Below are 25,109 nucleotides of genomic sequence, written 5' to 3'. Positions count from 1 at the left end.
ACTTGATGTCGGTGTTGCTCCAGCATTTTTGCAGAACATTGAGTCCTGCCCCTCATGATGACACGAATAGGGCTGTATTGCTTTTTTTTCACATACACTGCTTTGGATGCATGGGCTACATGCTGCACTGACGGAACCTAAAAAAACGATTTAATATTAAGGCCTGGTTATATTCTTACTATGTACTTGCAAAATATATCCTTCTGCGGCCTCTAATACTGGAGGATATATACATTTCATCCTAGAAACCGTTTGTCAATCGTGCGTGATGGAAGCTGGAGGACAAAGGCGCAGATGGGAGTACTGCTGGATTTCTTTGTGTATTTATTTTCTTCTTGGCATCGGACAGCCAGTCTCAGCTCAGATAAGATACTCGATTCCAGAAGAAGTGAAAGAAGGAACCGCTGTGGGAAATATTGCAAAGGATTTGGGTCTTGAAGTAAGTAGTTTGGTGGTCAGGCAGTTTCGAATCGTTTCTGGATCTAAGGAGGAGCTTTTTCAGATAAATCAGGAAAATGGCGTTTTGTACGTTCATAAGAAAATCGACAGAGAGTCTTTATGTGCTGGCAGTGGTGTTTGCATGGTAAATTTAAAAACCGTTATTGAAAACCCTCTCGAGATCCATTATATAGAAGTAGAAATAACAGACATAAATGATCATTCTCCTAGTTTTGCTGAGAATGAAAATCAACTTAGAATTTCCGAGTATACGCTCCCTGGCGCTGATTATCAGTTTCAGGCTGCCAAAGATCCAGATTCTGGAACGAATTCAATCCGGTCCTATAAATTAAGTCCTAATGATCATTTTGAAATTCGAGTTAGAGAAAATGATGAAGATAAAAAGCCTTTTTTAGTCCTTAAGAAGGCTGTTGATAGGGAGATTACAAATACATACAATCTTATTTTAACAGCTGTTGACGGAGGGAATCCTCCGAGATCTGGTACTCTTAACATTACAATTACCATTATAGATATAAATGATAATCGCCCTGTATTTAGTCGAGAGACGTATTCTGTGATATTACAGGAAAACTCTGCTGTTGGCACGGTTGTTGTTCGAGTAAATGCAACTGATATAGATGACGGTCCTAATAGTGAAATCGAATACAGATTTGCCACTTTAAACGGCAAATTGCATGAGGTTTTTGAGCTCGATCAGGTCACAGGTGAAATACGTATAAAGGGGAGAGTTGACTTTGAAGAATCAGAAGTGTATAAACTCGATATTCAGGCATCGGATAAAGGACATCCACCACTGTCTGCAAACTGTAGAGTTGTAATTAAGATTATTGATGTGAATGACAACCGGCCTGAGATTGAGATTACATCACATTCAAAGAACATCCCTGAAGATTCTAAGCCTGGAACGGTAATTTCTCTCATCAGTGTGACTGATAAAGATGCAGGGATCAATGGTAAAGTAATTTGTCAGTTAAACAAAAACATTCCCTTTGAACTAAAGCCTTCTTTCAAAGACAATATGTACTCTTTAGTGACAAAAGATCGTTTAGACAGAGAGACGAGCTCACATTATGACATTACAATAACTGCCTCTGATTTAGGACAGCCGTCTTTAACTGCATCGACCACTATAAACGTTCAGATTTCTGATGTGAATGATAATGCACCGGAATTTTTAATAAATCCTCTTAATCTATATCTAATGGAAAATAATGCAGCCGGTTCGGGCATCATTTCGGTAAGAGCCTTTGATCGTGACACAGATGAAAATGCCGTGATATCCTATCACATAATTAGAGATGGAAAACAGAATGATTTGTCATCTTTCTTAAATATAAATTCCGAGACAGGTATTGTTTATTCTTTAAGGAGCTTTGACTTTGAAACTGTTAAAACGTTCCAGTTCCATGTTCTCGCTACAGACTCTGGAACTCCGTCTCTGAGCAGTAACGTGACTGTGAACGTGTTTATTCTGGATCAGAACGACAATGTTCCAGTGATCTTATATCCAGTCAGCGCTAACGGTTCTGCTGAGGGTGTGGAAGAGATTCCCCGTAATGTGAACGCAGGTCATTTGGTGACTAAAGTCAGAGCCTATGACGCAGATATAGGATACAACGGCTGGTTATTATTTTCACTGCAGGAAGTTAGTGACCACAGTCTCTTTGGTTTGGACCGCTACACAGGACAGATAAGGACCCTTCGCTCATTCACAGAAACAGACGAGGCCCAGCATAAACTGATCATACTGGTCAAAGACAATGGGAACGTTTCTCTCTCAGCAACAGCGACTGTGATTGTCAAAGTTGTGGAGCCCAAAGAGGCTTTTGCAGCTTCTGATGTGAAAAACGCCGTTAAAGACGATGAAGAAAACAACGTGACAGTTTATTTGATCATCACTTTGGGCTCGGTTTCAGTGCTTTTTGTTATCAGCATCATCGTGTTGACTGTAATGCAGTGCTCTAAATCGACTGACTGTTCGTCCAAGTATTTACAGGATACAAATTACGACGGGACTCTGTGTCACAGCATCCAGTACAGATCTGGAGACAAACGGTACATGTTAGTTGGACCCAGAATGAGTATCGGCTCTACTATAGTCCCAGGCAGTAATGGAAATACTCTAGTGATCCCAGATCGCAGGAGGAGAGATTCTGGAGAGGTAAGAATAGCAGATTCATTCTAATTAGGCTACAGCTACCGTTTAGTTTTGTTGTTGTTAAACCTAACAGTTGTTCATGCAATATGTTATGCCTTAAAGTAGTTACTGTATGATTATACAGCACACAAACATTTTCAGTAGTTGACAGCTTTTATAGACTGATCGTATTGTAAGAAACCGCGGATTGTAGGGAGCTGTTCATTGCGCTAGTGCTGAAATTCATTTTCCCATTTTTTGAAATTAAAAAAAATAAATAAAATAAACTCAGTGGTTTGAAATTTCTGAAAGTATGTAAACTGAAGTCCCATAATTGCTATTTTTTTAGATATGTATTTCATACTGTTTATTTTAGCTTATTTTATGTGCATTCTTAAGCAATCACTCATTTTGTCTTTTCTGTGTAAATTGAATGTATTTATGTCCATGATCTGTTTAAAATGCTATATTTTAATTCAGTGACTTAAATTTTGAATGGTATTTTAATTTTTGTAATGGGTTCGACAGAGGATGTAACACTTTACTTTGCACGACACAGAGTTTAGAATCATTCAAAATATTTTAGAGATTGGTTGTTTGAAATGAACAGTAGACCGCAAGGTGTCAGTATTACACTGTGATACGATGGCGAGATTATAACCTGCCCTAAATAGTGACATGCGCAATGCTACATTGTTCAGTACATTTTAGGAGCCACTGTGAGTCGAATAAAATTATAGTGCTTGCGGTAGACTGAAGATGCGACGTAGGACATAATTTTCGTTTCCAGATCTCTGTTATTACACGGATTATCTTGTTGAGAGAATAACACTTTTGTTATAATTCCTCGCGATGGATAAGGATAGACAAAGATGCCGATGGGCATACTGCTGGATTGCTTTGTGTCTGCTGATGCATTGTGATCAGCCTGTTTCTGCACAGCTCAGATATTCTATTCCGGAGGAGGTGAAAGAGGGATCACAAGTGGGAAGTATTGCTAAGGATCTCGGTCTTGATGTGAGTTCGTTAGAGCACAGACGATTCCGTATTGTTTCTGGATCTAAGGACGGTTTTTTCCAGGTAAATCAAAACAATGGCATCTTATATGTTCATAAGAAAATCGACCGAGAGGAGATTTGTGATGGCAATGGCGCATGCTTGCTAAACTTAAAGATTGCAGTTGAAAATCCACTCGAAGTGCACTATGTTGAGGTTGAAATAACAGATGTTAATGATCACTTCCCTTCTTTCCCAGAAAAAGATTTGCAGATTGAAGTAGCGGAAAACACTTTAAAGGGAACTCGTTTTGGTCTACCAACCGCACGAGATTCAGACGTTGGAATACATTCCATTCGTTCCTATCGACTCAGTCAAAATGATCATTTTGATATAGAGATAGGAGACAGTGAATACGTGGATAAAAATCCTTTTCTTCTTTTAAAGAAACCGTTAGATAGGGAGATAAGGGACAAGCACGTCTTAACTTTGACTGCCATCGATGGTGGAAATCCACCAAAATCAGGCACTTTAAATATAACTGTCATGGTCCTTGATGTTAACGACAACCGTCCAGTATGCAACAGAGACACATACACTATTACATTAAAAGAAAACGCTTCTCCCGGTTTTTCTGTAACATTTGTTAATGCAACTGACCCAGATGAGGGCCTTAATGGAGAAGTTGAATATGCTTACGGTAGGAATGTGCAGCGAAAAGTGCATGATGTATTTGAACTAAACAAGGTGACAGGTGAAATCCGTGTCAAAGGCAAAATAGATTTTGAGGAGAATGACATTTTTAGTCTGAGCATCATGGCTTCTGATAAAGGGCGGCCTCCATTAAACACAGACTGCAGAGTTATCATTAAAATTATTGATGTCAATGATAATGAACCAGAGATTGAGGTCACGTCACTTTCTAATACTGTTTCGGAGGATTCCAAGCCCGGGACAGTCATTTCTCTTATTAGCATAACGGACAAAGATTCAGGAATTAATGGTAAAGTTGTATGCAGCTTGTCAGAGAGTGTACCTTTTGAGTTGAAACCATATATTCAGCAGAACATGTATTCTCTAGTAACCAAAGATAATTTGGACAGAGAAGTTGCTTCCCATTATGACATTACAGTAACAGCTACTGATTTAGGAAACCCAGCTCTTTCAGCTTCAAAATCTCTGAGCATAGAGGTGTCCGATGTCAACGATAATAGACCGAAATTCCCCCACAGCCCCTTTGAGATTTACCTTTTTGAAAATAATCCACCCGGACAGTCCATATTCTCTGTGAGCGCCACTGATGAAGACAAAAATGAAAATGCTCATATTACGTATCATATTATAAGAGGCGATCAAACACAAAGCGACATGACTTCGTTCCTTAACATCAATTCTGAAACAGGCGTAATTAGTGCTCTCAAAAGTTTTAACTTTGAAACAGTCAAAACGTTCCAGTTCCATGTTCTCGCTACAGACTCTGGATCTCCGTCTCTGAGCAGTAACGTGACAGTGAACGTGTTTATTCTGGATCAGAACGACAATGTTCCGGTGATCTTATATCCAGTCAGCGCTAACGGTTCTGCTGAGGGTGTGGAAGAGATTCCCCGTAATGTGAACGCAGGTCATTTGGTGACTAAAGTCAGAGCCTATGACGCAGATATAGGATACAACGGCTGGTTATTATTTTCACTGCAGGAAGTTAGTGACCACAGTCTCTTTGGTTTGGACCGCTACACAGGACAGATAAGGACCCTTCGCTCATTCACAGAAACAGACGATGCCCAGCATAAACTGATCATACTGGTCAAAGACAATGGAAACATTTCTCTCTCAGCAACAGCGACTGTGATTTTCAAAGTTGTGGAGCCCAAAGAGGCTTTTGCTGCTTCTGATGTTAAACATGCAATAAAAAATGAAGAGGAAAACAACGTGACGTTTTATTTGATCATCACTTTGGGCTCGGTTTCGGTGCTTTTTGTCATCAGCATCATCGTGTTGATTGTGATGCAGTGCTCTAAATCGACAGACTGTTCGTCCAAGTATTTACAGGATACAAATTACGACGGGACTCTGTGTCACAGCATCCAGTACAGATCTGGAGACAAACGGTACATGTTAGTTGGACCCAGAATGAGTATCGGCTCTACTATAGTCCCAGGCAGTAATGGAAATACTCTAGTGATCCCAGATCGCAGGAGGAGAGATTCTGGAGAGGTAAGAATAGCAGATTAATTCTAATAATTTTTATACCCAATAGTTTGTTTTACTTATGATTTCATAGCGCAAAGTTTCGTTATGTAGCTTACTTTGACATTTTTTTGTGTACACTTAAATATAATTTTATGTTAAATTGATGACTTATTATTATAATTTTTTTTTGACTGACAGTGGTTTATTTCAAAAAATTTTCAAGTGTTTTGAAACCACTTGGGGTCGGTGTTGCTCCATGATTTATTTAGAATATTGAATCCTGCCCCTGATGATAACGTAGGGCTGTACTGTTTTTTTTCACACACAATGGCTTTGGATGCTTGAACGTACTGACAGTGCTTAAAAAACAATTATATGTTTCTTATTTTCTCATCATGTACTTGCCATAAACATCAAACTACGACTTCAAATAATCGAGGGTATAAGAGGTTGATCCTGGAGAAACAATTTGTTAATCGTGCGTGATGGAAGCTGGAGGACAAAGGCGCAGATGGGAGTACTGCTGGATTTCTTTGTGTATTTATTTTCTTCTTGGCATCGGACAGCCAGTCTCAGCTCAGATAAGATACTCGATTCCAGAAGAAGTGAAAGAAGGGACCGATGTCGGAAATATTGCAAAGGATTTGGGTCTTGAAGTAAGTAGTTTGGTGGTCAGGCAGTTTCGAATCGTTTCTGGATCTAAGGAGGAGCTTTTTCAGATAAATCAGGAAAATGGCGTTTTGTACGTTCATAAGAAAATCGACAGAGAGTCTTTATGTGCTGGCAGTGGTGTTTGCATGGTAAATTTAAAAACCGTTATTGAAAACCCTTTGGAAATGCATTATGTAGAGGTAGAAATATCAGATATAAATGACCATTCCCCTAGTTTTCCTGAAAAAGAGCAGCGCTTGCGAATTTATGAAAATACGCTCCCTGGCGCTGATTATCAGTTACAGGCTGCCAAAGATCCAGATTCTGGAACGAATTCAATCCGGTCCTATAAGTTAAGTCCTAATGATCATTTTGAAATTCGAGTTAGAGAGAGTGATGAGGATAAAATGCCATTTTTAGTCCTTAAGAAGGCTGTTGATAGGGAGATTACGAATACATACAAGCTGCTTTTAACAGCTGTTGACGGAGGGAATCCTCCGAGATCTGGCACCCTTAACATTACAATTAGCATTTTAGATATAAATGATAATCGCCCTGTATTTAGTCGAGAGACATATTCTGTGACCCTGTCGGAAAACTCTATTATTGGCTCTATGGTTGTTCGAGTAAATGCAACTGATATGGATGAGGGCACAAACAGTGATATTGAATACAGTTTTGCAACGTTAAATAGCAAAGGGCATGACGTTTTTGAGCTAGATCAGGTCACAGGTGAAATACGTGTAAAGGAGGAAGTGGATTTTGAAGATACAGAAGTTTATAAACTCGATATTCAAGCCTCAGATAAAGGGCATCCACCAATGTCTACAAAGTCTAGAATTGTTATTAAGATTACTGATGTAAATGACAACCGGCCTGAGATTGAGATTACATCACATTCAAAGAACATCCCTGAAGATTCTAAGCCTGGAACGGTAATTTCTCTCATCAGTGTGACTGATAAAGATGCAGGGATCAATGGTAAAGTAATTTGTCAGTTAAACAAACATGTTCCCTTTGAACTAAAGCCTTCTTTCAAAGACAATATGTACTCTTTAGTGACAAAAGATCGTTTAGACAGAGAGACGAGCTCACATTATGACATTACAATAACTGCCTCTGATTTAGGACAGCCGTCTTTAACTGCATCGACCACTATAAACGTTCAGATTTCTGATGTGAATGATAATGCACCGGTTTTTTTAATAAATCCTTTAGATCTCTACTTAATGGAAAACAATGCAGCCGGTTCCTCAATAATTTCAGTAAGCGCCTCTGATAGAGACACAGCTGAAAATGCTGTGATATCTTATCACATGATTAGAGGTGACGGAACTCATAATGATTTGTCATCTTTCTTAAATATAAATTCCGAGACAGGAATAGTTTATTCTTTAAGAAGCTTTGATTTTGAAACTGCTAAAACGTTCCAGTTCCATGTTCTCGCTACAGACTCTGGAACTCCGTCTCTGAGCAGTAACGTGACAGTGAACGTGTTTATTCTGGATCAGAACGACAATGTCCCAGTGATCTTATATCCAGTCAGCGCTAACGGTTCTGCTGAGGGTGTGGAAGAGATTCCCCGTAATGTGAACGCAGGTCATTTGGTGACTAAAGTCAGAGCCTATGACGCAGATATAGGATACAACGGCTGGTTATTATTTTCACTGCAGGAAGTTAGTGACCACAGTCTCTTTGGTTTGGACCGCTACACAGGACAGATAAGGACCCTTCGCTCGTTCACAGAAACAGACGAGGCCCAGCATAAACTGATCATACTGGTCAAAGACAATGGGAACATTTCTCTCTCAGCAACAGCGACTGTGATTGTCAAAGTTGTGGAGCCCAAAGAGGCTTTTGCAGCTTCTGATGTAAAAAATACAGTTAAAGACGAGGAGGAAAACAACGTGACATTTTATTTGATCATCACTTTGGGCTTGGTGTCGGTGCTTTTTGTCATCAGCATCATCGTGTTGATTTTAATGCAGTGCTCTAAATCGACAGACTGTTCGTCCAAGTATTTACAGGATACAAATTACGACGGGACTCTGTGTCACAGCATCCAGTACAGATCTGGAGACAAACGGTACATGTTAGTTGGACCCAGAATGAGTATCGGCTCTACTATAGTCCCAGGCAGTAATGGAAATACTCTAGTGATCCCAGATCGCAGAAGGAGAGGTTCTGGAGAGGTAAGATGTGATAATAATATATTTTTATATTGTTTTCTTTTAATTCCAGGTTGTGTTATAATTCATTTTTCTTTTCTTTCTGAGTTTTTTCTTCGATAGTGCTCGGAGTATCTCTTTAAGAATGTGCTATACACTTAAGTCCGCCTGGTGTCAGTGCTGCATCAATGTTGCGAGAGAACCGATCTGCTTGTGATGACGTGAAAGGCATTGTTCCTCACTTGGAGAGGCTTGTGTGAGCGTGCTGTTCAGAAGATAGACTCACGGACATACGTTGGTGTTAAAGAGCAGGGCCATATTTTTGGTTAGATTTCCAGGTCTGTACAACACATGAAATGCACGCCATTCAATGTGCTGTTTAGCTGTTGGACAAATCATTCCAATATTCGCGATGGGGAATGAAAGACAACGACGCAAACTGGAGTGTTGGTGGATTGTTATGTGCCTCGTTTTTCTATTTTGCGTCGAACAGCAGGTTTCAGCTCAGATACGATACTCTGTTCCAGAGGAGGTCAAAGAGGGTGCCGTTGTAGGAAATATTGCAAAGGATTTGGGTCTTGATGTCAGTACATTAGTGGACAGGCGATTTCGTATAGTTTCTGGATCAATGGATGCTCCTTTCCAGGTAAATCTGAACAATGGCATGTTGTATGTTCAAAACCGAATCGACAGAGAAGAGCTTTGTGTAGACAGTAATGTCTGCTATGTGAATCTGAAAATTGCTATCGAAAATCCACTAGAAATTCATTATGTAGGCGTTGAGATTACAGATATCAACGATCATGCACCGGTTTTCCCCGAGAAAGAACAGGATTTAAAGATAGCAGAAAATACTTTAATTGGTGCTGATGTTCAGTTGCTTGCAGCTCGCGACCCCGATTCTGGAGCAAATTCCCTTCGTACATACAAACTGAGTCATAACGAACATTTTGAATTAGAAGTCAGAGATGGCGGAGAGGACAACAAGATCCCTATTCTTAAACTGCAGAGAGCCCTTGACAGGGAGCGACATAGTGAGCACCACTTATTGTTAACAGCTCTAGACGGTGGAAATCCACCGAAATCAGGCATTATGAACATTTCCATAAATGTAATTGATATTAATGACAACAGACCTGTGTTCAGTAAAGATGTTTACTCAGTTACAATTACTGAAAATCTTCCCGTTGGGAGTCTCATACTACAAGTAAATGCCACAGACGCAGATCTGGGACAGAATGGTGATATAATATACTCATTTGTGAGCAACTTAAAGAAAAAGGTGTATGACACATTTGAAATAGACAAGAATACAGGTGAACTTCGTGTCATAGGTGATGTTGATTACGAGGAAACAGAAGTATACAGAGCTGACGTCACAGCGTCAGACAGCGCAGAGCCTCCTATGACTACAAACTGTAGAGTAGTAATAAAAGTTACTGACGTAAATGATAATAAACCAGAAATAGAGGTAACATCTCTATCTAATCTAGTACCCGAGGATTCTAAACGAGGAACTGTTATTTCACTGATTAGTTTATCAGATAAAGACTCGGGTGCTAACGGAAAAATAATCTGCAGTCTTTCTGAGGGTACTCCGTTTGAACTAAAACCTTCTTTCCAGGAAAATATGTATTCGCTTGTGACGCAAAAGGCTTTAGATCGGGAGTTGGTTGCTCATTATGACATTTTATTAACTGTTAGTGATATGGGGCAACCTCCTCTGTCCTCAGTAAAGACTTTAAGCATTGAGGTTTCAGATGTGAATGATAACAAACCAGAATTTCCTCAGAATCCTATCGAGCTTTTCTTATTTGAAAATAATCCACCCGGCGCATCAGTGTTTTCTGTTAGCGCACTTGACAAAGACATTAACGACAATGCTGCTATTTCATATCGTATAATTCGGGATGATGGAACAAAAGGCGATTTATCGTCATTCCTGAATGTCCATTCTGAAACTGGAGCTATCCATGCGCTGAAAAGTTTTGATTTTGAAACGATGAAAACTGGACAGTTCAAAGTTGTTGCTACAGACTCTGGATCTCCGTCTCTGAGCAGTAACGTGACAGTGAACGTGTTTATTCTGGATCAGAACGACAATGTTCCAGTGATCTTATATCCAGTCAGCGCTAACGGTTCTGCTGAGGGTGTGGAAGAGATTCCCCGTAATGTGAACGCAGGTCATTTGGTGACTAAAGTCAGAGCCTATGACGCAGATATAGGATACAACGGCTGGTTATTATTTTCACTGCAGGAAGTTAGTGACCACAGTCTCTTTGGGTTGGACCGCTACACAGGACAGATAAGGACCCTTCGCTCATTCACAGAAACAGACGAGGCCCAGCATAAACTGATCATACTGGTCAAAGACAATGGGAACATTTCACTCTCAGCAACAGCGACTGTGATTGTCAAAGTTGTGGAGCCCAAAGAGGCTTTTGCAGCTTCTGATGTTAAAAACACCGTAAAAGATGAGGAGGAAAACAACATGACATTTTATTTGATCATTACTTTGGGCTCGGTTTCAGTGCTTTTTGTCATCAGCATCATCGTGTTGATTGCAATGCAGTGCTCTAAATCGACAGACTATTCGTCCAAGTATTTACAGGATGCAAATTACGACGGGACTCTGTGTCACAGCATCCAGTACAGATCTGGAGACAAACGGTACATGTTAGTTGGACCCAGAATGAGTATCGGCTCTACTATAGTCCCAGGCAGTAATGGAAATACTCTAGTGATCCCAGATCGCAGGAGGAGAGGCTCTGGAGAGGTAAGAGTATGTGAGTTATATTAAACAACACCTTCTCAGGCTTACTGTCCTCAAAATGTGATTTATTTATTTATTTATCGGGTTATATATTTATACTATGTGTTATTTTATATACTGACAAATAAGCGCATACTTTATTTATTGCTGGTTTGGAATTAAGTTTTCAACGTTGGAATGAATATCCGTTGTCCATGGTGCTGAAATTTTTCACCTTTGTAGAATAATAATCTTTCCTATCATAGTTTGTCGGGAAAGTGCAAATCTCATTATTTAGTTTTACCATTTGAAACATTGTATAATAGACATGTTGCAATAAGGATATGCGTCATTTATTAAAACATTTCGTTCAGACCTTTCTGTAAGTGACGGGCAGTCATTTTATGGTCTCCCTCGGTGGCATATATAACAATTCATGCTTACCTGTATGTACCATGAGGTGTCAGTGTTACATAAGGATATTCGGGAGAGATTTTTGCCCTGCCCATTGATATGTGGTGCGCATGGCTGTTCTGTTCATTTTCACTGCAATGGGAGCTATATATCACGAGAAGCTGGATATGACCATTTTCCTCTTTTATTTTAAAGCGACTATATTACAATGAATACACGCTGACATGAATGAGTAGTTCACTCGTGCAAACGATCTGAAATTGTATTATTATTATTTTTTAAAGAAATATTTAAACGATGGAAGCCGCAGGACAAAGGCGCAAATGGGAGTGCTGGTGGATTGCTTTGTGTTTCTCTTTGCTGCTGAGGTTCGGGCTGCAAGTTTCAACTCAGATACGATATTCTATACCAGAGGAGGTAAATGGGGGATCTGTTGTGGGAAATATCGCAAAGGATTTGGGTCTTGATGTGAATACTCTGGTGGACAGGCGTTTCCGAATCGTCTCTGGATCTAAAGACGCTCTTTTTGAAGTTAATCAGAACAACGGTGAATTATATGTGAGTAAGAAAATTGACAGAGAGGAGTTGTGTGATGGAAATAGCGTGTGCCTGATAAATCTGAAAATCGCCGTTGAAAATCCACTTGAAATACATTATATTGGAGTAGAAATCACAGACGTGAATGATCACAGTCCTCGTTTTCCCGAGAAAGAACAGCATTTTGAAATGGCTGAAAACACGATTGAAGGTGCACGTTTCGAGCTCCAAACTGCAAGAGATCCTGACATTGGAAGTCATTCTATTCGGTTTTATAAATTAGCAAAGAGTAATTTTTTTGAGCTAGAAATGAGAGACGGTGACGAAGAGGAAAAGAATCCGATTTTAGTCTTACTTAAGCCTTTAGACAGAGAGCAAAATTCAGAGCATAGACTCGTGTTGACTGCTGTGGATGGAGGCATCCCCCCAAAGTCAGGTACATTGAATATTACTATTACTGTTCTTGATACCAACGATAACCGCCCTCTATGTAGTAAAGATATATATTCAGTAACGCTTCCAGAAAACACACCTATAGGGACCGTAATGGCACGCGTAAACGCCACTGATTCTGATGAGGGTTTAAATGGGGAGGTTATTTACACTCTGGGAAAAACTAGTAGACGAAAAGTTCATGAAATATTTGGCCTTGATAGCGTAACTGGCGAAATTCGGATTAAAGAGCCAATCGATTTTGAGGAGAACGAGATACATAGATTGACCGTCCAGGCCACGGATAAGGGTCAGCCGCCGATGACCACTGACTGCAGAGTCATTATAAAGATCACAGACGAAAATGATAATTATCCCGAGATAGACGTCACGTCCCTTTCTAACACAATTTCAGAGAATGCAAAACCTGGAACTGTAATATCTCTGATTAGTGTATCAGATAAAGACTCTGGTGTTAATGGGAAGGTTGTTTGTAGTCTTTCAGACAATGTTCCGTTCGAGTTAAAGCCATCTGTTCAGGAAAACATGTATTCTTTAATTACTAAAGAACGCTTGGACAGGGAATTAATCACAGATTATGAAATAATAATCAAAGCCAGTGATTTAGGTCAGCCACCTCTCTCTTCTTTTAAAACTGTTACTGTGCAGGTGGCTGATGTTAATGATAATAAACCAGAGTTTGTCAAAAATCCCCTCGAGCTGTATTTAGTGGAAAATAACACTCCTGGTGTATCAGTATTCTCCGTGAGCGCGTCAGACAAAGATCTGAATGAAAATGCCGCGATCTCATATCAGATAGCTAGAGGAAATGGAACAGAGCGTGACATGTCTTCGTTTCTCAGTATTAACCATGAAAGTGGCGTTATCCATGCGCTTAAAAGTTTTGATTTTGAATCTGTTAAAAAGTTTCAGTTCCATGTTCTCGCTACAGACTCTGGTTCCCCGTCTCTGAGCAGTAACGTGACAGTGAACGTGTTTATTCTGGATCAGAACGACAATGTTCCAGTGATCTTATATCCAGTCAGCGCTAACGGTTCTGCTGAGGGTGTGGAAGAGATTCCCCGTAATGTGAACGCAGGTCATTTGGTGACTAAAGTCAGAGCCTATGACGCAGATATAGGATACAACGGCTGGTTATTATTTTCACTGCAGGAAGTTAGTGACCACAGTCTCTTTGGTTTGGACCGCTACACAGGACAGATAAGGACCCTTCGCTCATTCACAGAAACAGACGAGGCCCAGCATAAACTGATCATACTGGTCAAAGACAATGGGAACGTTTCTCTCTCAGCAACAGCGACTGTGATTGTCAAAGTTGTGGAGCCCAAAGAGGCTTTTGCAGCTTCTGATGTGAAAAACGCCGTTAAAGACGATGAAGAAAACAACGTGACATTTTATTTGATTATCACTTTAGGCTCGGTTTCAGTGCTTTTTGTCATCAGCGTCATCGTGTTGGTTGTAATGCAGTGCTCTAAATCGACAGACTTTTCGTCCAAGTATTTACAGGATACAAATTATGACGGGACTCTGTGTCACAGCATCCAGTACAGATCTGGAGACAAACGCTACATGTTAGTTGGACCCAGAATGAGTATCGGCTCTACTATAGTCCCAGGCAGTAATGGAAATACTCTAGTGATCCCAGATCGCAGGAGGAGAGATTCTGGAGAGGTAAGAATACATTAAATATATTAAACAAAACTTTCCCCAGGCGTGTTGTCATCGAATTGTAATTGTTGATATTCGTTGTCCATGGTGCTGAAATGTATCACATTTGCCTAGCAGCAATTCTTTCGTTTCTTAGTTTGTTTGTAAAAATACTTATATAAATATTTGACTTTTTTTTTCCACCATGTCGAAGCATAATGATGGCTTGTTGTGCATTTTGTTCTAATTTTATGGCTTGAGTTGATCAGCATTATTTTTTTTACGTGACAGTTTAGATTTACTATTTCTCCTTCTATACCATGTGGTGTCAGTGTTACATTAGGATATAAAGTAAAGCTTTGACCCTGCCTATCAATGTGTGGTGCGCATAGCTGTGTCGGTCAGTTTAACTGTGACAGCAGCTGACGAGTATATCGCGAGAAGTGGAAATATAGGAAATGTTCTAAAATGTTATCGATGTTAATCAATCAAGAATGATGCATCTGGAAATAGAAAATTTCCACTGAATACCATCGTTACTTGTTTTAAGCTGTTTTAAAGGATTTCTTTACGATGGATGAACAAAGGCGCAGATGGGAGAACTGGTGGATTGCTTTGTTTGTCTATTTTCTTCTCTGCTTTGGACCGCAGGTTTCAGCTCAGATAAGATACACCGTTCCAGAGGAAATGAAAGAGGGATCGGTTGTGGGAAATATTGCTAAGGATCTTGGACTTGACGTGAGTACATTGGTAGACAGACGGTTCCGTATAGTCTCTGGTTCTAAAGACGCGTTTTTCCAGGTAAATCAGAACAATGGCGAATTGTATATTCATAAAAGCGTAGACAGAGAGGAGCTTTGTGAAGGGAACGGTGCATGCGTATTAAATCTAAAAACTGCGGTCGAAAATCCTTTAGAAATTCACAACGTTGCAGTAGAAATAACAGACATAAACGACAACCATCCTAGTTTTTCTGAACAGAGTCAACATTTCGAGATTGCAGAACACACCCCTATAGGAACGAGCTTCCAGCTGCACGCAGCACGAGACCAGGATGCCTCGCCATATTCTGTTCGTTTGTATAAATTGAGTCAGAATGAAAATTTCGAGATAGACATCAGAAACAGCGATGAGGAAAAAATCCCCTTTTTAGTGTTGAAGAAACCAATCGATCGCGAACATAAGTCAGAGCACCTGCTAATTTTAAAAGCCCTCGATGGTGGAAACCCTCCAAAATCAGGTAACCTTAGCATCAACGTTACCGTATTAGATATTAATGATAATCGCCCGGTGTTCAGTCAAGACACATATTCTGTCAGTTTACAGGAAAATGCCAAGGTCGGAACGACTGTGATTAAAATAACGGCAACTGATCGCGACGAGGGCTCAAATAGTGAAATTGAGTATTCGCTTGGTAAAACTTTAAAGCGCAAAGTTTATGACGTATTTCAACTGGATCGCATTACAGGCGAAATAACGGTGAAAGGCGAGGTAGACTTTGAGGAAACAGACGTTTACAAACTGGATGTGCAGGCTATAGACAAAGGCCAGCCTCCTTTCTCTGCTCAAGGTCGAGTTATTATAAAAATACAAGATATAAACGATAATGAGCCTGAAATTGAGCTGACTTCATTATCTAATATTGTTGCTGAAGACTCTACACCTGGAACAGTAATTGCGCTGATTAGTGTCACAGATAAAGACTCTGGTGTTAATGGTAAAGTTGTATGTAGTCCCACAAAGAATGTTCCTTTCGAGCTGAAACCATCTTTTCAAGATAATATGTACTCGCTGGTGACAAAGGGGCGTTTGGATCGTGAACTTGTGCCCCATTATGACATCACAATTACAGCAACAGATTTAGGTCAGCCGGCCTTATCATCTATCAAAACCTTAAGCATCAAAGTAGCAGATGTGAATGACAACCAGCCAGAATTTTCTAGTAATTTCCTTGAGCTTTACATATTTGAAAATAATGCTCCTGGAGCCTCCATATTTTCAGTAAGAGCATCTGATAAAGACGTGAATGAAAATGCCTTGATATCGTATCAAATAAACAGAGGTGTAGGGACACAAAACTGGATAACCTCATCGTTGAACATAAATCAAGAAACAGGGGTTATTCATTCCCTTAAAAGTTTTGATTTCGAAGGAATTAAAACGTTCCAGTTCCATGTTCTCGCTACAGACTCTGGATCTCCGTCTCTGAGCAGTAACGTGACAGTGAACGTGTTTATTCTGGATCAGAACGACAATGTTCCAGTGATCTTATATCCAGTCAGCGCTAACGGTTCTGCTGAGGGTGTGGAAGAGATTCCTCGTAATGTGAACGCAGGTCATTTGGTGACTAAAGTCAGGGCCTATGACGCAGATATAGGATACAACGGCTGGTTATTATTTTCACTGCAGGAAGTTAGTGACCACAGTCTCTTTGGTTTGGACCGCTACACAGGACAGATAAGGACCCTTCGCTCATTCACAGAAACAGACGAGGCCCAGCATAAACTGGTCATACTGGTTAAAGACAATGGGAACGTTTCTCTCTCAGCAACAGCGACTGTGATTGTCAAAGTTGTGGAGCCCAAAGAGGCTTTTGCAGCTTCTGATGTGAAAAACACAGTAAAAGACGAGGAAGAAAACAACATGACATTTTATTTGATGATCACTTTGGGCTCGGTGTCGGTGCTTTTTGTCATCAGCATCATCGTGTTGGTTGTAATGCAGTGCTCAAAATCGACAGACTATTCATCCAAGTATTTACAGGATACAAATTATGACGGGACTCTGTGTCACAGCATCCAGTACAGATCTGGAGACAAACGCTACATGTTAGTTGGACCCAGAATGAGTATCGGCTCTACTATAGTCCCAGGCAGTAATGGAAATACTCTAGTGATCCCAGATCGCAGGAGGAGAGGTTCTGGAGAGGTAAGATGTGATAATAATATATTTTATATTGTTTTCTTTTAATTCCAGGTTGTGTTATATAGGTAATATATATAGGTAAGCAAATAACTTGTGCATTTGTTCTACCAAACAACCTTAAGGCAGTAGTTGGCTGCCCTCCTTGTATATACATATATATATACAAGGAGGGCAGTTGTGTTCAAAATTATTCAACCCCCTTGACTTGCAAGACAATTTGCTGTGGAGGATAACATTTTATGAAATCAATTTAAGAAGGTTTGTTAATACACTTTTGAGTGATTCTGAGAATGGAACATTGATGAATCATGATAAAATTCTAATTGGCTCTAAACATTCATGTCCACACTTATTCAACCCCCTTTGGGCAGAATCTTTTATTCTTTAAAATCTCCAATAAACGCTGTCTGTAAGTGTTTAGAAGCTTCTGTCACCTCTCTACTACAGTTTTGACCCATTCAACACCTGAAAAAGCTTTCAGATCACTGATAATCTTTGGTTTTCACATTGCCACTGCTTTCTTCAAATTCAACCAGATATTTGAAATGAGATTTAAGCCTGGAGACTGAACAGGTCACTCAAGTACATTCTATGACTGATCCCTGAACCAAGCAGTAGTAGATTTGGATGTGTACTTTGGTATGACTGGCCTGCAGGAAAGTCCATTGATCATCAGCTTCAGTTTTTGCACCAAAGGCATCACAATTCTTGTCAAAATGGCCTGACACTTTAAAGAATTCATGATGTCCTTCATACAGTCATGATTTCCACTTCCTTCTACAGTAAAGAAACCCCATAACAGGACTGATCCACCTCCAAGTTTGAGGATGGAGATGGTTGCTACTCAAGAGAAGTTGCTACTCAACTTCAACACATGCATGGGCTAACTGTATATGTAACGGTTCAAGCTAATTCTGTTTTTAATAGAGTTTCTAAAAGCTTAATTGTGTTTTGAGACCGTTTTATTCCCCACCATGCAAATAAGTGATTTAAAAACAGCAATGTTGAATAGAGGTTGAATAATTATGTACATAATATACATAATATTAATAATACATAGCAGTATTATTAAAAAATCTTATAACTCAAAAGTATTACATTATATAATGACAATATCACTTTTAATATGCCAGTGAACTGTTATAGATACATTTTTTATTTTATCCTGGATCTTCAGAAAAGCTTGTATTTGTAAAGTACTGCAGTCTCTGAGGGGTTGAGTAATTTTGAACAAAACTGTATGTTCACATATACAGTACAGACCAAAAGTTTGGACACACCTTCTCATTCAAAGAGTTTTCCTTATTTTCATGACTATAAAAATTGTAGATTCACACTGAAGGCATCAAAACTATGAATTAACACATGTGGAATTATATATGAAATAATATACATAACAAAAAAGTTTGAAAAAAATTAAAATATGTCATATTCTAGGTTCTTCAAAGTAGCCACCTTTTGCTTTGATTACTGCTTTGCACACTCTTGGCATTCTCTTGATGAGCTTCAAGAGGTAGTCACCTGAAATGGTCTTCCAACAGTCTTGAAGGAGTTCCCCGAGAGATGCTTAGCACTTGTTGGCCCTTTTGCCTTCTGTCTGTGGTCCAGCTCACCCCTAAACCATCTCAATTGGGTTCAGGTCTGGTGACTGTGGAGTCCAGGTCATCTGGTGCAGCACCCCATCACTCTCCTTCCTGGTCAAATAGCCCTTGATGCCTTCAGTGTGACTCTACAATTTTCATAGTCATGAAAAGAAAGCAAACTCTTTGAATGAGAAGGTGTGTCCAAACTTTTGGTCTGTACTGTATATAAAGTACTAATAAAATAGGAATAGAGCAGTTTGTCATTGCTTTCCTTTTATGCATGTTGCATAATTTCCTAGCCCATGGTTGTTTTATTGCTCTATTGTCATAACAGGCCTTTCATATTTTACAGCAATGTATTTCTGAGTGGCAATGGAAATTTGATCTTTTTCTCTGTCTAATTAAAGTTATTGTGGTGGTTTGTGAAGCAAGGAAAATTGTTTCTTTAATATATATGTGGCAGAGAGGGGGACACTAGGACCTGGGGAAGAATTGGGTGAGGCATGACTGGTAGGGGTGCTAGAACTAATTGTCAAGCAAACAAGACCAGGTGAAACCGCTTATTTAAAGTAGGCCAAACGATCAGAAGATGAGAAGGTGAACGAAGCTGGGCTCTTTGTTTGTTCAGGGGGCGAGCTGATTCAGTGCATAATGCAAACTGCTAAAACAAGCATTTTGATTCATCATGAGCGGAGCTGATTACTAATGTATTATTGGAAGGCACAAACTACTAAAACAAGGACTGGCACCGATTGTTATCTGTTTAATTTAGAGTTGGTTTTTTACTACTTATTTTATATGAGGTTTTAATGAATTCTTGAACTCAGCTGGAAGTGTGTTTTAAGTGTGATAAACGAATGACGAGTGAGTCTCTTTTTGTTAATATTTGTGGGGAGTAATGACCTAGCATGGTATTCATGAGAATGAGGAATTGTTGAGTTGGTTGTTAAAAGTGTTTTGTTTTGTTTTAGGTTTTTCCCAGGCGGTTGCACTTGAGGGACAGTGGGCGCACGTGTGGTGTTTACTTTTAGTGGATGCAGTGGTTTGGTGTGCGGGTGTCACATAGGTAAATGCTGTGGTGATGTAGTGGTTTGTTTTGGAGTATTAGGTCTTCACTCCACTTGTACCTCGATGTACTGCCTGGGTTGGTTTATTTTGTCTTTTCGATTATGTGTTTTTATGCCTATCAGGGTCTTGTGAAATAAAACTGCTCTGTAAAAGCGTTTATACCTTAGTCCTCACTGATTTGCCACAGCGACATGGTAGGAGTCTGCCGTACTAATTTTTTCAACTCACGGCGCAAGAACACACTCTTCACATGCTCTACAAACTAGTCTCGAACAACCCTATCTGGATTAGAGACACAGTCAGCATTAGTATTTACAATCAGCTCCATTAAATACATAAGTGCATGAGAATATTCACACAATGTCTCCCCCTCCCGTTGTTTTCTATCAAAAAATTGTTGTTGTAACTTCACATAAGATTTACGGCCACTGTACATATCAGTAAGGATCTTAAAGATTCTCTCAGGTACATCTCTCTCACTACGTGGACGTAATTTAATCTCCATTCGTGCCTCCCCACCCAAATGGTCTAATAAAAACTGGACTTTTTCAGTCACTGTACAATTTCTGTCCTCAATATAAGCTCGTACCTCCTCCACCCAGTCCTCAATCGTAACACTACTTAACTCATCATTACCATAAAACTTAGGACATTTACGTTCTCTAGGGATAAACACAATTTTCTCAACAGGCACATGGTGTCCAGTGGAGGTACTCGGCCGAGAGGCATCAGGCTGCAGGGGAGCGGACCGTTCTCTCAGCAAACGTTCATTAGTGGCTTGAAGTGCCTCCAACTGTTCCCTTAGTGCAGAGAGTTGCTGCTCCATGTCATCAGCCATCCAACAATCCTTGATGAACAACAGTTAGTGTAAAGAAAATTGTTGGGTAGAGGGAAAAGAAATTTAGTGTCTTAGATGTTGCTCCAATCCAGGTTCACCCCAACAAATGAATCCTCTTCTTGCACCGATTGTTATCTGTTACATCAACCTTACGACTAAATCAAATTCACACTGAATTTACAAAACATAACATTAAGACCGCTGGTTACCCTGCCGACTACGCCAGATTGTAACCTAGCCCAGTTAATGAGCTTCCAGGTAAACCATGTATATAGAATAAATCAGCAGTGAGGACTAAGGTATAAACGCTTTTACAGAGCAGTTTTATTTCACAAGTCCCTGATAGGCATAAAAACACATAATCGAAAAGACAAAATAAACCAACCCAGGCAGTACATCGAGGTACAAGTGGAGTGAAGACCTAATACTCCAAAACAAACCACTACATCACCACAGCATTTACCTATGTGACACCCGCACACCAAACCACTGCATCCACTAAAAGTAAACACCACACGTGCGCCCACTGTCTCTCAAGTGCAACCGCCTGGGAAAAACCTAAAACAAAACAAAACACTTTTAACAACCAACTCAACAATTCCTCATTCTCATGAATACCATGCTAGGTCATTACTCCCCACAAATATTAACAAAAAGAGACTCACTCGTCATTCGTTTATCACACTTAAAACACACTTCCAGCTGAGTTCAAGAATTCATTAAAACCTCATATAAAATAAGTAGTAAAAAACCAACTCTAAATTAAACAGATAACAATCGGTGCCAGTCCTTGTTTTAGTAGTTTGTGCCTTCCAATAATACATTAGTAATCAGCTCCGCTCATGATGAATCAAAATGCTTGTTTTAGCAGTTTGCATTATGCACTGAATCAGCTCGCCCCCTGAACAAACAAAGAGCCCAGCTTCCCGTTCACCTTCTCATCTTCTGATCGTTTGGCCTACTTTAAATAAGCGGTTTCACCTGGTCTTGTTTGCTTGACAATTAGTTCTAGCACCCCTACCAGTCATGCCTCACCCAATTCTTCCCCAGGTCCTAGTGTCCCCCTCTCTGCCACATATATATAATTGGTGCATGCTGATAAAGTGCCATTCTGTTTTCATTTCATTTAATGTGCACTAAGTGCAGTCTTTTATATGCTATCTGTCTGTGCCTGTTCATCTCTATGGCAAGGTTGTGTTTACTTGGTCTGCATATGACATTTTCAGTTAAATGTTTTTTTGGAAGCTGCAATGCAACTAATGCTTTAGATCGCGAGATGTCAGTGTAAACCTAAAGAAATACTCGTGACGTCAAACGGTTGTCATAGGTTTTTTGTTCCGCCTTCTCAGTTTATTCGTGTTTTCTCATTTTCAGCACCGGTGCTTTAAGATTTGTCAGGATTGAGCACAGTGTCCTTGTCTTGTCTGACTGGTTTACATCGTAAATATGAGCAACGATGGAACTAAACAACACATATTTGTAGAATTATCTTGAAATTCCGCTGTAACTGGTTTTTGTAATCTCAGAAAGATGGAACAAAGAAGACGCTCTCATCAGATGGAGCTGAATGCGAAACTCGCTTTCGTTGCTGTATCGCTGTTGTTTTGGAGAGCAGTTTGGGCACAAATACGGTACTCGATCTCCGAGGAGCAGAAGGACGGAGCTGCTGTGGGAAATATCGCGAAGGATTTAGGCATTGATCACAGAACGCTAAATGACAGAGGATTTCGCATCGTCTCGACCTCAGGCGAGTCAATGTTCAGTGTGAATCAGAATGACGGTGTCTTATATGTTAACGGTAAAATAGATAGAGAGGAGGTGTGCGAGAGAAGCACACCGTGTTTAATCAATCTGAAAATTGCTTTAGAAAGCCCACTAGAAATCCACTATGTCACTATAGAGATATTAGATGTAAACGATCACAGTCCACGGTTTCCCGAGAAGGAAAAGCGGCTGGAAATTGGGGAATCTGTTCTGCCAGGCGCGCGATATCCGCTACAGGCAGCACGGGATCCTGATAGTGGAATCAATTCCGTTCAAACATACAAACTCAGCCATAACGACCATTTCCGTCTTGAAATTAAAGACCGAGAAGATGTTAAAAGTCCTATTCTGATTTTACACAAGCCACTTGATCGCGAAGTAACGAAAAACATAAAATTAGAATTGACTGCTTTAGATGGAGGGAGACCTCCTAAGTCTGGCTCAATAGAAATATTTATTGATGTGCTGGATATAAACGATAATGTGCCTATATTTACGAAAGAAACTTACACTGTTGTATTGAATGAAAACGCACCCATAGGCACAATAATTGTACAGGTTAATGCCACTGATTTGGACGAGGGTCAAAATGGAGAGGTAGTTTATGCTTTAGGAAATAATGTTGATGATAACTTACATAAACTTTTTCAAGTTAATTCAGTCACTGGAGAAATTATTGTGACTGGTCTTTTAGATTTTGAGGTAAAAGATTTATATGAAATTGACATTCAGGCGTCTGACAAAGGAACTGTTCCTCTTGCGACGGATAAAAGTGTAATCATAAAAATAGTTGATGTAAATGATAATGCACCTGAAATAGAAGTCACATCATTTTCAAGCGCTATTCCAGAGGATTCTAGACCTGGTACTACAGTGGCTTTGATAAGCGTTACCGATTTGGACTCCGGACTCAATGGAAAAATCTCCTGTTCACTCTCCGATGATATACCTTTTAAACTAATGCCGTCATCACAAGTTAATACTTATTCTTTAGTTACTTCTGGATTACTTGATAGAGAAACGAAATTTCACTATGACATTACATTAAGTGCAAAAGATATGGGACAGCCATCATTGTCTTCTGTTAAAACTATAACTGTTCTGATATCAGATGTAAATGACAATACCCCGGAATTCTCAATTTCCCCGTATGCGTTTTATGTGATGGAAAATAATGTCCCAGGCAAATTTCTATTTTCTGTGTCTGCTACTGACAAAGACGCAAATGAAAATGCTATAGTTAGTTATCAAATATGGAGAAAAGTAACGAAGAAAAATATTCGTCTTTCGTTAATATTAACTCTGAAAATGGGGAGATATTTGCGCTGAAGAGCTTTGACTTTGAAACTGTTAAAAAATTCCAGTTCAAAGTTGTTGCTACAGACTCTGGATCTCCGTCTCTGAGCAGTAACGTGACAGTGAACGTGTTTATTCTGGATCAGAACGACAATGTTCCAGTGATCTTATATCCAGTCAGCGCTAACGGTTCTGCTGAGGGTGTGGAAGAGATTCCCCGTAATGTGAACGCAGGTCATTTGGTGACTAAAGTCAGAGCCTATGACGCAGATATAGGATACAACGGCTGGTTATTATTTTCACTACAGGAAGTTAGTGACCACAGTCTCTTTGGTTTGGACCGCTACACAGGACAGATAAGGACCCTTCGCTCATTCACAGAAACAGACGAGGCCCAGCATAAACTGATCATACTGGTCAAAGACAATGGGAACGTTTCTCTCTCAGCAACAGCGACTGTGATTGTCAAAGTTGTGGAGCCCAAAGAGGCTTTTGCAGCTTCTGATGTGAAAAACACAGTAAAGGCCGACGAGGAAAACAACATGACATTTTATTTGATCATCACTTTGGGCTCGGTTTCGGTGCTTTTTGTCATCAGCATCATCGTGTTGATTGTAATGCAGTGCTCTAAATCAACAGACTACTCATCCAAGTATTTACAGGATACAAATTACGACGGGACTCTGTGTCACAGCATCCAGTACAGATCTGGAGACAAACGCTACATGTTAGTTGGACCCAGAATGAGTATCGGCTCTACTATAGTCCCAGGCAGTAATGGAAATACTCTAGTGATCCCAGATCGCAGGAGGAGAGATTCTGGAGAGGTAAGAAAAGGACTAGCGTTGTGCTATATTGCTTTCATGGCCAGCATTGTTCTTTTATTATTTTTAAATACGTTGTAGTGCTTTTATGTACATTTTATAGCTACACATGCATTTGAATTAATTATCTTACAATTTTTCATGTTCTCCAATGACAGAACAAACTAAAAGTAACTCTGGGAGCGAGAGTCGCTGTCCTTGGTGCTGAATACATGATACAGCTTTCTGTTCTGCAAATTGTCTCTTTCTTTATTTTCTGTGCATATTTTAGTTGTATTAGAGAAACTCCAAGAAATTAAAAATTGTTAATTTGTTTCATTATGAATTTGCAGCTTTTAATGAATGGCAATGCAGTGAAAGAGCGCCAGGTGTCAGTGTAAACCTGAAGTGAAACTCATAACGTA

General features: G+C 39.7%; 5 protein-coding genes and 1 pseudogene across 7 annotated transcripts in view; all 6 read left to right on the top strand.

Moving 5' to 3' along the window:
• Positions 1-25,109, top strand: part of LOC113113620 (protocadherin alpha-C2-like) — a 148,362-nt gene that overhangs the window by 13,024 nt on the left and 110,229 nt on the right. Inside the window, exon 1 of one of the 3 annotated variants that reach the window (XM_026279939.1) lies at positions 6,093-8,628. The exons of 1 other annotated variant lie outside the window; for it this stretch is intronic. In XM_026279939.1, coding sequence (XP_026135724.1) covers positions 6,271-8,628 — 2,358 coding nt within the window. In that variant the 5' untranslated portion in view covers positions 6,093-6,270. Of the gene's footprint in view, positions 1-6,092; positions 8,629-8,832; positions 11,381-25,109 lie in introns of those variants that run through there. One more of the 3 variants, XM_026279931.1, reaches the window with a different exon arrangement.
• Positions 88-2,798, top strand: LOC113113632 (protocadherin alpha-10-like). The gene has a single exon (XM_026279991.1). It carries the CDS (start codon positions 269-271, stop codon positions 2,645-2,647), a length of 2,379 nt encoding a protein of 792 aa, XP_026135776.1. The 5' UTR covers positions 88-268; the 3' UTR covers positions 2,648-2,798.
• Positions 3,192-5,827, top strand: LOC113113633 (protocadherin gamma-A11-like). The gene has a single exon (XM_026279992.1). The coding sequence runs from the start codon at positions 3,452-3,454 to the stop codon at positions 5,825-5,827; it is 2,376 nt and encodes a 791-aa protein (XP_026135777.1). The 5' UTR covers positions 3,192-3,451.
• On the top strand, positions 11,933-14,446 carry LOC113114338 (protocadherin alpha-2-like). Its single transcript, XM_026281249.1, has one exon. The coding sequence runs from the start codon at positions 12,068-12,070 to the stop codon at positions 14,444-14,446; it is 2,379 nt and encodes a 792-aa protein (XP_026137034.1). The 5' UTR covers positions 11,933-12,067.
• LOC113114337 (protocadherin alpha-8-like) lies at positions 14,814-17,377 on the top strand. Its single transcript, XM_026281248.1, has one exon. It carries the CDS (start codon positions 14,981-14,983, stop codon positions 17,375-17,377), a length of 2,397 nt encoding a protein of 798 aa, XP_026137033.1. The 5' UTR covers positions 14,814-14,980.
• On the top strand, positions 22,186-25,085 carry LOC113114335 (protocadherin alpha-4-like; annotated as a pseudogene).

This window comes from Carassius auratus, chromosome 14, assembly GCF_003368295.1.
Source record: "Carassius auratus strain Wakin chromosome 14, ASM336829v1, whole genome shotgun sequence".
Taxonomy (NCBI): domain Eukaryota; kingdom Metazoa; phylum Chordata; class Actinopteri; order Cypriniformes; family Cyprinidae; genus Carassius; species Carassius auratus.
The sequence above is the reverse complement of the archived record's forward strand: the minus strand, read 5'-3'. Positions and strand labels throughout refer to the sequence as shown.

Bases quoted from the DNA above. Each gene is read 5' to 3' on its own strand.
- LOC113114337 (XM_026281248.1), top strand. From the start codon at position 14,981: ATGGATGAACAAAGGCGCAGATGGGAGAACTGGTGGATTGCTTTGTTT.
- LOC113114338 (XM_026281249.1), top strand. From the start codon at position 12,068: ATGGAAGCCGCAGGACAAAGGCGCAAATGGGAGTGCTGGTGGATTGCT.
- LOC113113633 (XM_026279992.1), top strand. From the start codon at position 3,452: ATGGATAAGGATAGACAAAGATGCCGATGGGCATACTGCTGGATTGCT.
- LOC113113632 (XM_026279991.1), top strand. From the start codon at position 269: ATGGAAGCTGGAGGACAAAGGCGCAGATGGGAGTACTGCTGGATTTCT.